Here is a 12,709-nt window from a genome sequence, read left to right as displayed (position 1 = left end):
CAGCATTTCTGCAGCAGTTCCACTTGTCTCTTGCAGTATGGAAAGTTCTACCAGCATCAGTCTTCAGAATCATCCTCAGAAGCTGCTAGAACAACACAGTATAATCAGAAGCATTGACAAAGGTCTGTGAAATGAGAGCACTTTTAAGATGAGTAGTAGAAATACAGGTAATTTTATAATATTAAACAGCAGATTGTAATACCTGCCCAAACCTTGTGTTATTACACATTTTTAAATGCGTCTCATGCCTGAAAAATATATCATTTTCAAATTGAAACTTGACATTACAAAATGCAGTGTCCTCCTGCTATTCTTCCTCAAAATAAAAGGAAGAAAACTTTATTACGCCAGAGATTCAACCTTTATGTAGTTTTTACAGTGGCTAATTCCAACAGTAGTCAGAGGAGAACATATTCAATCCATGACAGCAGCACCCAACGCAAGGGAAAGAAATGACTTACAAAGTTAACAGTCTGGATACTAAAATATCTAGAAATGTTCAGCAGTCTAAACAAACAGAAAAAGTTTTAATTTTTTTTATATACGTATGTTGCTTAATGCAATTAGGTCAGACCTACGTGGAAGCAGCTCCTCTCTCCACCCCCATTCTTTCAGCATATGCAAAATGAACATAAAGACCACACATGCATAGGATTTTATTGTTGCAAGGTGAATTAAAAGACAAAAACACACTTGTGAACTATGATAAAAGTCACGACACACATCTACAATAGGTTTGTACACTGTTAGCTTGTCCATAACAGGAATTTAAGTCTTAAGTCTCCTTAAGGAGACTGCAGTTAAGAGAGAGTTACGCTCCAGTAACTTGTTCCACCTCTGAACACAGAAAGAAGCAAGGTCTGTCTCCTCACTTCTCCAGTTCTTAGAAATCTAACTAAAGTAACATCAACAATAAATCTAAAACTCAGCATTCCTCACCCGCAAGTTAGATAAAGACTGAATCAAATATAGATTAAATTGCTGTGTAGAATGGCACTCATTAATTTGTACTCTAATAAGGATGCACATAACTTCAGAATAAATTCGGAACTTAAGTCCACCTTAGTCTGCTCTGAACACAGAAATAATCATCTGCTCCTTGAACTAAAACTTAAACACGCACACCATTCCTTTATCATACTCCAAATACATCCTATGCACTGAAAATGCATATACAAACTTCAAATGTTGTCAGACATTCACATGCACACTAAGAAAAAAACAGGTAGATCAACTACCGGTCTATTGCCTATTCATCATACCAGAAAAAATACTTAGATTCGTGATACATTTACCAGAAGTCAGCACATATTTTGAATTTAAGCACACCAAAGAAGCCATTAGGTGAAAAGTAGGCTAGTCCTTTGCCAAAATTGGCAACTGTTAGATTTCATTCCTGAAGTGGATAGGTCTGATCAAGGAATAACACACAGCCAAAAAGCATGTGTGGATAGAAAAAAAGGAAAGGGGAGAAGGCGGCAAAAGAGAAAGGGGAAAACGAGGAAATGGCAAGAGAAGTATGGTGATTTAAGTGCAGTGAAATTCCACTTAAGTGTTTCTTTTCCACTAGGACTCATGTAAAAGGACTCACGTAAAACCTGAAGGTCACCCCCATAACTATGTACTACTAGAATTACAATAACTAAACCGTAACTAGTGAGGAATCTTGTTATCACTTGCAGAAAACATTTTTGTGGTCTAAACAACTCTATGCTGTTGGGAAATTAAATCATGGAGAATTAAAACCAGTTCCCCCTCAGAATAATTCTACTGATAATGGAAAAAGCACTGCTGGGTAAAGTAAAATTTTCAGTAATTAAGTTTGGTATTATGAATCTTGGCAAGGAGGATTGTACTCATTTAACTTTGAGTCGATCTAATGGGAGGGGAGAGGAAGGGGGAAGCACCTACTTTCAATATCTTCCATATGTGCCTGAAGAGTTCTTGCAAGGTTAATAAACTAGAAACAAGGCAGAGAGAAAGTAGTTTAAAAGTTGCAAAGTTATCTGCAGAAATTTGCAACAAGTTAGCAAAAAGTTTTCTTCATTTTTTTCTTCACTTTTTTGATCCCAAAGCTTCATCCCAGATGTATCCTACCCCATTTGCCCAACTTACAAAAATCAATGCAAAACTTAATATAAATCCCCAACATTAGACTTCAAATTGCTATTGCACAGTTATTTAACCTTCCACTCTATGTCAAATGTTTCTGGCAGCAGTTAGTGGCATCATCTTCATGTTCTATAGTCTGTAAAACACATCAATTTTGAAAGTAGCACACATAAACAAGTGCTAGTTTTATGAAAACCGTTCCTAGAAATTGTAATGCAGAAAAACATAACCAGTAAGGACTGCATTAAATAGATCCATTTAATTTACTTCACTATTAATATGGTAAAACAGAGCCCTCTGACTGAATGAGGTTAATGAAAAATGCATAAATACACTTAGATTTTAACTGTAAATAAAAAGTTTAGGAGCAGGATTACTATTAGGCAATGGTGGTAGTTTAATGTAAGTAAACATGGAAGTACATGGCATCAAAACCCAGAGCCAAAATCCCTAGGGAACACAATTTCCTTGGGCAACTTTGAAAGTCTCAGCCAAGTGGTTTTTTGGTCAGTGACCATCTACATCACTGTTTCAGCGATAGTCCAGAGGCACAGCAAATAAAATGAAACAAGAATATAATGCTACAGTTTCCAAAGCTGTGTTGTATGCTCGGCATCAAATACTCATCAGTGCTCTCACTGGTTTAAAATGCAGTGTCAGTGTCACACAACTGCGTAATGCCACCTCTGATAAAAAACCAGTAAAAACATCTTATTTCTGCAATTTACTCAAGCTAATAACCTGTACTGGATGCTGGCTACTATTAGATTATATGTCTTTTTCGTCTCTATGCTTGTAGCAGAGAAAAATGGACATTGCCTTTGTGGATCACAGAATACATGCTCTACATTAGATACGTACAGAAAAGAGGACCACTGTTCTAATACAGAAAAAGATTAAAGAACAGTCCTGCCTCTACAACAAAGGCCTAGTACCTGCTAGCAACCATTCAAGTAAGCTTTGGACAAGCTTAATATTGTCAGTTCTTTGTATGTCATTAAAAAAAAAAAAATCAGCTTTTCAGGAGTTCATCTGACAAAGAGCACTGATTCATTATCTGGTGGATCAACTAAGCATGTAGAACACAGGCTTTCTGAATGAGTCACTATGCAGAACTAACTTTGTATGATGATCTCTTACGGGTAAAATATGTACTTACTGCATTTCTGCCAAGAAATATATATAAAATATGTACTTACTGCCAAGCCATTTAAGTGATGAGAATCCAGTCAAATATAACTAGTAAGAGTTTTGACATACTACAACTAGTCAGTTTCAGAATGTAATATTCAAGCAGATATTTAGGCGCAATCCATCAGACAAGCACTGCAAGGTCTACACCTTTGCAATGTAGACTGGCATAGTAAGAAAAATTAATCAAGTAAGACAGTCCAACATTCTCAATCGCGTAGAGGGAGGTAAACTTTGCCATTTTGCATAAATTCACAATAATCATGACAACATACATGCAAAGCAATGCACTACCAACAGCCTCAACAAAAATGATTATTGCAGTTACTGTGTTGCAGAAAGTCGTACCTTCAGTTTCAAATCAAACATGGTGTAACTGCACTGACAAACTCAAACAGTTTATGACCTAAATTTGTTAAATAAGCATGCTTCTTGGGTATCTAGCTTGTAGGTCGCTCAAGGTAGCAATCTAGTTCCAAGTTCTCTGTATGAGCAATTCCTGCCATAAAATCACTGCATACTTACTCTGACACGTGTGCTGGCCTCACTCGCAGTTCCTAGCATATCAGAAAAGCGCTGCTCACATAAGTGTAACAACACTACAAGGTAGAGACCAGAGCTGATAAATTCATAGTCTGCCTTAAAGGAGATCAAAAGAAACGTTCAGAATGTCAGTTGTATATCTGCATATATGATTCAAGAAGTAGAACAAGAACTAAATTTTACTGGAAACATGATATATTTGATCTCTAGTTGTTCCAGGAAAATTAGGGAAATGTAATACTAAAAAATCTTAATTACTGAAAAGCTATTTACACTTTCGGTTCTTCCCACCCACCCCAAATCTAACATGTATCCTCAAAGATAAATAGAAAGAGTTGTAACAAAGAAAATCTCAGTCAGCATGGCTAGTTCACGGGAAGAAATCTGAGAATCAGAGTATTATACCACTGGGGAAAATAAAAACAAGCAGCTTTGCTGGTTTCTTTTCAGTGGTCCCAACGCTTTACAGAAAGCCAAAATAAAGGGAAATATTATACTAACAGCTTTATGATGTTCTAAGTTATTTTGAGAAATTATTTTCCCTGCTAAGGTGAAGACAAACTTTCAAAATGCTACTGCAGAACCAATCATTTAGAGCCAATTTTTTAAGAAAAAAGTTTCAAAGCTCTTATTTCTGTGAAAGTACAGTGACAGTAACTAACAATCAGTAGTGCTAAAACATAAGATGATGGCACTCTTGAGAAAGACTTTTCAGAGTCTGGCCCAAGTGACAGGAACTAGAGTACTAGGATAAAAGCTTACTCTAAACAGTAAGAAAATTAGAGGTCACTGTTAGGCCCCAAAACTGGTGTCACTTCATTTTTTCTTGCACGTTCTGAGGCAGGCAAATTTCATTAGTCTTTCTCCATTCACAGAAAATGACTCGGAGAATAAGGAAAACCCTCTGAATAAGGTTCATAGAAATAACATCAGCTTTTTGTTATTTATTCATTTTTAAATACTACAAAACCCAGTGGTCTAAGATAATGTATTTTATATATAACAAGAGTAATACTAATGGGCCTTTAATTGTTTTTAATTTAGAAAAGAACTTGAAGGAGCAGCAGGAAGCTGCTAGAAAAGAGGTTAGTTTCAACCACTCCAATGAAACAAAAAAGTTTTTAGTGGTATGTTTAAAACTATTGCTTAAATGGGTTACAAAAGAGCTAAAAGCAAATACAATTCATGACTTAATGTGAAATTCAATCTAATCATACTAGTATTTCCACTGTACCTATGTGGCAGAGACACTGGACTGCAAAGCTAGATAACAGATCTGCAACTAAGGAAAGGATAAGAAATGTATTACACTTACTGAAAGCTCAGCTATAGGAAGCACAGCAGGAAGAAAAATCTGTTCCTGTTACTTTATGTGCATAACACTCCTTCTGAAAAGGAGATTCATTCTCCTGCTCTAAAAAAAGCTCCCTCCCAGCACTAAACCAACACTTACCAAATTAGGCAAAATATACTAACTTGTTCATTTGCATGTGCCCTATAGAGTTCATGAATGTCAAAGTCTTCCAGATTCAGATGCAACTTCTCCTTGCACAGCTCACAAGTTGTTACTGCTTCCAAAGAAGAACCTGGTGGGGAGAGGCAGGGAGAAAGTCAGTGTCAAGTTGCAATGATCTATAATGCAGGACACGGTTATAAAAGTATTACAAACTGTAACTAATTCTTGGCTTTATTTTGCAGAGCCAAGTTAGAAGAAAGCCTCTAATACAAATGTAGTGACTATCTGCTACTGCAAGAATGTAAATGCTATAGAATGTTTTTTCTCTATCCAGGTTCACATATTTTGCCTTATGTTAATTCTGGACACCACATGCCTCTTACTGAAAGTCTGTCGTAAAATCACTGCTTGGGCTGTTTGAATTCTACAGCGTAATCCAAATATACACAAAAGTAATAATAAATATAGAATCATAGAATAGTTTGGGTTGGAAGGGACCTTTAAAGGTCACCTAGTTCAACCAGCCTGCAGTGAGCAGGGACATCTTCAACTAGATCAGGTTGCTCAGAGTCCCATCCAACCTGACCTTGAATGTTTCCAGGGAAACATGCTGGAATAGCTGTACTGGAATAGCTTGAAGTTATTGCCAGAGTAACATTTTGTCTTAAAGTGCCAGGTTTAAAACAAGCGTCTCCATAAGCAACAAGATGAACAAAGCAAGTTTATGGTAGATTTATGTCTTATATAGTTAAATACTTCAAATTAATTCCTCCCACAGGCTGAGGCTTCTAATACATCCTTATTCTGATGCAGGTCCTCTGATACTTAGTAAAAAAAGTAAATAGATGCTAGGACCTTCCTTTGGTAAAAAGTATTCCATGATCTTCATGTCTTCTACCAAGCCACCTATTTTTACGTCTTAAAAATACTTAGTTATAAACTGGTCAATCAATGTATTACAAAAACATTTGTACAGTGTGCAATTTCCAAAGTGTTTCTTAAAAAATAAATCCTATATGCAAGAGCAATTTTTTGAACAAGCAGTTTTAACTGCCTTGAACAGAAGTTAGTATCTTAAAAAAAAATTTAAGTATCATCACAACAGAAAAACATTTTTGGATTTTAAAATTCCTATCACTGCTACAGTCAGCCCAGCTATAAAAGTCTTAAAAACTAGAAGCACACACGTGAGAATGGTGGGGAACAAAGTCACCCAAAGTGGTAGAGGAGCTCTAAAGGTCCACTTCTGCAATGTTATATTTTATCTAATACCTTAGTAGACAATCCCAAAAATGTAATTCTCTGAATGACAAATACAGTTCCTGGGACTATTCACATGAGAAGCTTTACAGATACATGATAAGCCTGGAGATGTCACACTGTTGTTTGTTCCCAACTGCTCCTTTTTCAAATAAATAACTTTAAATATTTAGTAAGAGTATTCTCCTGATAAGCCTCACAGTGTAACTGGAAGTCTACCTTGGTCTAGAGTCTGCTTTACCTGAATTAATCTTGGACTGCAGCCATTTTTTCATGCACTCCTGGTGAACATACTGCAGACTTCCCGTGCATTTACATGGCTCTATTAAAAGGTTGTCAGAACTTGCAGAGGACATCTGACAGATTCTGCATAAGTCACCCTCTTCGTCTTCAGAATCTTCTAAAAGCAGGCTGAATAGGAAGGAATACCAACAAATGCTGTGACACATTTCACGTAAGGCTTTTTGTAACAACAATTCCATTCACCAAACTATTCTCAAACCTACAGGGCTTAAAACAAGTTTCTCCAAAGACAAAAGTGAGAACACAGGTGACAGAGGACGGTGTTGCCTCCTTCTCTGAAGGAAAGTTTCCTTTTAACACCATGGTTACAGAAAATCCTCTCATGTTAAGTCAGATGCATTTTCTTAACTCAAAAGAACATACTCATTTACCTCTCTTTAATTTTCTGGAGTCTCTCTGGATCTCTGGAAGGTGGTATTTTAGACTTGCCATTTTCCTGTCCATCAGATGGATTCCAGCCAGAGGGAATAATATCTACAGTTATCATAAGATTGTCAGAAAGACTGCTTCCTAATGTTGGAGGCACTGCAAAGCGAAAGAGAGAACCAGGCAGAATTCCCGAACTTCTCCTATTGTGGGCTGAATCTGGTGGGCAGGCAGTAGCTGTAGGAATACCAGATACTGCAGGTGTTGGTGGTCTGCTAACAGAAGCCCGAGGAGGGCTATCTGATGCTTCAAGAGAGGTGTCGTCACCTGACTCTCTTCTTCTGAAGACATATTGTGATCTAGCAGTTGTATCAGAGGCAGAGGTCCTTGCAGATTCATCTCTTCCTTCTCTTCTTCTTCTGGAAAAGAGAGGTGTACACCTATTCCTCAAAGATGATGACAACCAGGATCCTGTACTCCTACTTTCAGAGTCTGGTCTGTAACTTTCCCCATCTGAATCAGAGTTATGATTCTGTGAAACTCCTGATAAACCCCATCTTCGTCTAAGAAAACTAAATCCCTGAGAAGCTTCAGATGTCTGAAGTCCTGGAACTTCCGGAGTTGCAGCTCCATTACTGCTCGACAGATTAGAAGCTTGAACTCTTGGGACCACCGTTGAGTCTTCAGAGCCTAATGATCTTGTATGCAGTGAGTCTTGGCTAGACCTTCGAGAGAAAAATGTAGATGACATACTAGATGCTAAACGAGACAGCAGCTGTCTGGTTGTGCGCCTCCCTTCACTGTCAGCTGCAGGCTCATTCAATGACCTCTGAGAAGACAAAACTCTTTCAGAACCACTTGAGGAAGGAGTTTCATCTCTAATGGCAGTAAGAGAAAATGCTGGCTGCATGCTCCTCTGGGGAGATTCCAATTCATTTCTCCTTTGTCTTGAAGGATAGCTGGATCTTGAAGAGCTCATGTTAGAGTCTCTGTTGAAAAAAGATGGCTGATGATCAGAAGGCAACTGGCGGTTCATGGATGCATTCAGCCTCAAAGCGCTTAACGAGTTCACTTTTGGTCTTGCTCCCTCTGCATATGAAGAGGCAGGCCTGTCTTGAAGATCTGTTGCAGAACAGCAGGGGAAAATATTATGACAAGATGTGCTCTAATTATTACATTCCAGATAGATAACTCTAAAGTGTAAATGCAGGAGTTCAGGATTTTGTGATCCTTACTCAAAACTGTTTCAAATTTGGCAGGTAGATTCTAGAACAGTGTCAATTTAAGTTTACTTACCAGAATTCTAAAGTTAAACTGAAACCTACACTGGTTTCAGTCTGGTAAATCCACTTGGAATCTAACACCCCCAAAATCTTCAGATTATCAAGGCATGACTCGCTTTCTTGTATGTGAATATGAGAATTCTGACCATCTGTCAGAAGTTACATAAGAACAGCACCTGAATTAAAAACAGCAAACTATATACAATACTATTTATAACTTAAAGGCCCATTCTGCCTGTCAACTGAGAAAAACCAGTTAAGCAAAAAAGTAAAGCACTCTTTCAGTAAAGGTATTTTTCCTAATATCCAATCTAAACCCTCCCCGATGTAACTTAAGGTCATTTCCTCTCGTCCTATCAGTAGTTACTTGGGAGAAGAGACCAGCCGCCCACCTTGCCACAACCCTGTTTCAGGGAGCTGTAGAAAGCGATGAGGTCTCCCCTCAGCCTCCTCTTCTCCAGACTGAACAACCCCAGTTCCCTCAGCCACTCCTCATCAGACTTGTGCTCCAGACCCCTCACTAGCTTCAGTGCCCTTCTCTGGACACACTCAAGCACCTCAATGTCCTTCTTGTCGTGAGGGGCCCAACACTGAACATAGGATTCGAGGTGTGGCCTCACCAATGCCGAGTACAGGGGCACGATCACTTCCCTACTCCTGCTGGCCACACTAGTGCTGATACAGGCCAGGACGCTGTTGGCCTTCTTGGCCACCTGGGCACACTGCTGGCTCATATTCAGCTGTCTGTCAACTAACACCCTCAGGTCCTTTTCTACCAGGCAGCTCTCCAGCCACTCCTCCCCAAGCCTGGAGCATTGCATGGGATTCTTGTGACCAAAGCACAGCACCCAGCACTTGGCCTTGTTAAACCTCAAAACTGACCTTGGCCCATTGATCCAGCCTGCCCAGAGGGATGGATCATTTTTGATGGAGGAGAGGGATGAAACACCTCTCCACTGAGGACAGGCTGAGAGAGTTGGAGTTGTTCAGCCTGGAGAAGAGAAGGCTCCAGGGAAACTTTCTTGCAGCCTGCCAGTACTTAAAGAGGAAAGATGGGGACAGACTTTTTAGCAGGGCCTGTTGCAACAGGACAAGGGGTAATGGGTTTTAAACTAAAAGAAGGCAGATTTAGATTAGGTATAAGGAAGAAATTTTTCACAATGAGGGTGGTGGTGAAACCCTGTCCCAGGTTGCCCAGAGGTGGTTGATGCCCCATCCCTGGAAACATCCCAGGTCAGGCTGGACGGGGCTCTGAGCAACCTGATCCAGTTGAAGATGTCCCTGCTCACTGCAGGGGGTTGGACTAGATGGCCTTGAAAGGTCCCTTCCAACCCAAACCCTTCTATGACTCTTATAAGCGTATTTCCTGTAAATACCGTGCAAGTACCTCAACACAGAGAATTCTACCGTAGCTGAACTGTAGTTAACATTACATGATGTATCTGAAGAAGCTAACATCAGCTGGTCTCCTTCCTCAAAAGGCTAGACTGGGGAGGGGGTGGGGGGAAGAAGGAGGAAGCAGCTGAAGCCCGCTAACCTCTAAAGAAGGGAAATTTCTTCAATATTTTAACTACTTAACAAGCATAGGTAGATTAAGGTATGAGGCACAAGCTTTCTCTATGTATTTTGGAATTGAAACCTTTCACGTTTGTAGTTTTGGTGGGTTTTTTGTTTGTTGTGTGGTTGGTGGTTTGTGGTTTTTTAACAGGTTCTGTATTGCAATTACCATTTATTGTTGAAACTCAGGTTTATGCATCTGGCAGATTCTAACTAAAGAAACACCTGCACAGATGCCAACCATCAACCATCTGCCATATGGTTTTGATTACACACCAGGGAACACAGCTGGGAGTTATTTTTGTAGCACTTAACAGCGGCACTACTGCTAGAAATGCAGCATGGACAGCACAAAGCAGGGCTGTCCACCCATCCATTTATTCCATTAGGCTCTACTAGTTAAATTCCAACTGTCCACTTAGTAAAGAAATGTAGAGTATGATGACATTAAAACATACTCTTCTGGTAAGGCAGGATGAAATCTGGAACTAGTTTTTATCTTTTCTGCTTATCTTCTAGACTTATAAAAATGGCTTTTTTTTTTTTTTTTAAACTTCGGCATTATAAAATACCACTAATGCATCTGCAAAAAGTGGCAGATCAACACTGATGACGAGCCTCCCCTGAGACAACTCTAAAAGGCCACAACACTGAATAGAAAGGGAAAATGACAATGCAGAACTCTGTACTAATCCTAGCAGTTACTATGGAACAAATCTCTCACCTCATGTAAAGTCCGTGTTTATTAATTTTTATTTTCAGTGGTCTAGCAGTTTTCCCTAGTAACCCCTGAAGAACCCAAATGGAAAGAGGTAATACGATACAGACATCTTCATGAAAACCCTTTCCCAAGTCAAATTAATATTATTTCTTCTTCTATTCCTAAATACCAAGGGATCTTAAGATGAACAAGGAGAAAAGAAGCTTTCTGACTAGTCACACAGTTACAGTGGCAAACAATGATACCATTTGCTTAAGACTGAATGCATCTACAAGCTAGACCATTCATATAACCTTTGACGGTTTAGCAACCACATGGAAAATGGCCAACCAACTTTAAATAAAGTGGTATCTTCAAATTAAATAGATCTTTTGGCTTTATGTTTTGAAGAAAATATTAAAAGAACATGTGAAGAAACTAACAGGCATGCAACCTATGGGTTTACAAGCTTTCAGTTGCACAATACATACACGTTGATGATGAAAAGTCACTGTTTCTGTAGCTGTGATCCACCAGGTTATTAACAGACAGATCTGTTCTTCTTTCTAACTCTCTTCGCTCTCGCACCAGCTCAGTTCCAAGGGAACCAAGCATCACTGATGAAGATCTAGGAATCCTACTGTACCTCCAAGAGGAATCTAGAATGAAAAAGTAAATAAATCCCCTGTTTTTATAATTAAAAAAATCCATTAAAGCTGGTACTTATGCATGCATTCTGGTTATACCATATCAAGGGCAAGTTTAACAATACCACTAAACTGATCGAGTGGCCAGCTGCCAACATAAAGCCAACAGTAAGCAGCACTCTGCTGATGCTGGCGCTTATTTTATCTTGCAGCGAGTTAGTTCTGAAAGCTAAACTGGAAAAAAAGTATAATACTTTTGTCAAGAGTCAGACCCATTAACACTCATACAGGACAGGAAGAAGAAGAGAAATAGCATCTTGCTTTCTAATGGTAGCTAGTTATTAAATAGGCTTCACAATATACCAAAACAGCAGCTTGAGACCTAATAAATGCTGCTGTTCTAATGATGCTTCTTAAATGCTCCTAAAATTAATTTTCCAGAAAGATAGCTGAGGCTTAAATGCAGCTTAGACACAACTTTTAAGAGCAATGACTAATACTGTTCTTGCTCACACTGCAGAGTAAAACACTTCAGTTTAGAAAGAGATCTTGTTTTTTTGCTAACAGCTCCAACAACTGAATCGAGAACTATACGTATTTCAGCTGTGAAAGAAACTCTTGTTCCACATGTTCTTCAATGGCTCTGAAAAATTCACCTTGATTTTGTTTTACTGCTAACTTATAAATCCAAATTTAAGCATTCATTGGTCAGAAGTGTGATAACCAACCAATCTAGAAAGATGGTCCTACACCATAATGAAAAATGTTAATGGTGGTCATTTTATTAACAAAGAGTAACAAAGCATCAACAACAATGGGCTTTGAGCAAGAATTTATTAACTTTATTTGGACAACTGTATGGTTCCATAAGGGGATACAAGAACATTGATCCCTACTCACAAGGGTAATCTGAATGGATCTAAAGGCCTGTTTCAAAATGTTCTAGAAGTATTTTCAATATAAGTGTTTGACCGTTATTCCTGACCTTTAGACTTTTGTTAGCATATTGCTTAACTTATATCTATCCAAGTATTACACACTTATTTACAGCTTTAATGAAAATCTCAGTTTTTCCTGGAGGAGCTCCTAGTGTAGAATGTTTATTTTTGCCTGGCCTATAGGATGAGTTTAGGCCCTGATGAAGAACTCTTCCCTGAACCCTAACAACAGTGTTCTAACCAGCCATGACACTGCTTCTTGGAACACAGAGCAAAGTAAAATAAAGATTCCCTTTCTGCTGTCCCTCACACACATAGGTTTACCAACACAATTTGCCCTGTGAAATAACAGC

At 38.7% G+C, this 12,709-nt stretch overlaps 1 protein-coding gene across 2 annotated transcripts in view; it reads right to left on the bottom strand.

The window, feature by feature from the left end:
• MARCH7 (membrane-associated ring finger (C3HC4) 7, E3 ubiquitin protein ligase) overlaps positions 1 to 12,709 on the bottom strand; it is a 19,161-nt gene continuing 6,452 nt past the window's right edge. For both annotated transcript variants that reach the window (XM_010292337.1, XM_010292338.1), the window contains 7 exons: positions 11,263 to 11,430; positions 7,237 to 8,353; positions 6,804 to 6,973; positions 5,323 to 5,432; positions 3,829 to 3,942; positions 1,912 to 1,960; positions 1 to 82 (listed from right to left, as the gene is read on the bottom strand). In XM_010292337.1, the coding sequence (XP_010290639.1) occupies positions 57 to 82; positions 1,912 to 1,960; positions 3,829 to 3,942; positions 5,323 to 5,432; positions 6,804 to 6,973; positions 7,237 to 8,353; positions 11,263 to 11,430 (1,754 nt within the window). In that variant the 3' untranslated portion in view covers positions 1 to 56. The remainder of the gene's footprint in view (positions 83 to 1,911; positions 1,961 to 3,828; positions 3,943 to 5,322; positions 5,433 to 6,803; positions 6,974 to 7,236; positions 8,354 to 11,262; positions 11,431 to 12,709) is intronic.

Source organism: Phaethon lepturus, unplaced genomic scaffold, assembly GCF_000687285.1.
Source record: "Phaethon lepturus isolate BGI_N335 unplaced genomic scaffold, ASM68728v1 scaffold21418, whole genome shotgun sequence".
In the NCBI taxonomy this organism is placed as follows: domain Eukaryota; kingdom Metazoa; phylum Chordata; class Aves; order Phaethontiformes; family Phaethontidae; genus Phaethon; species Phaethon lepturus.
The sequence above is the reverse complement of the archived record's forward strand: the minus strand, read 5'-3'. Positions and strand labels throughout refer to the sequence as shown.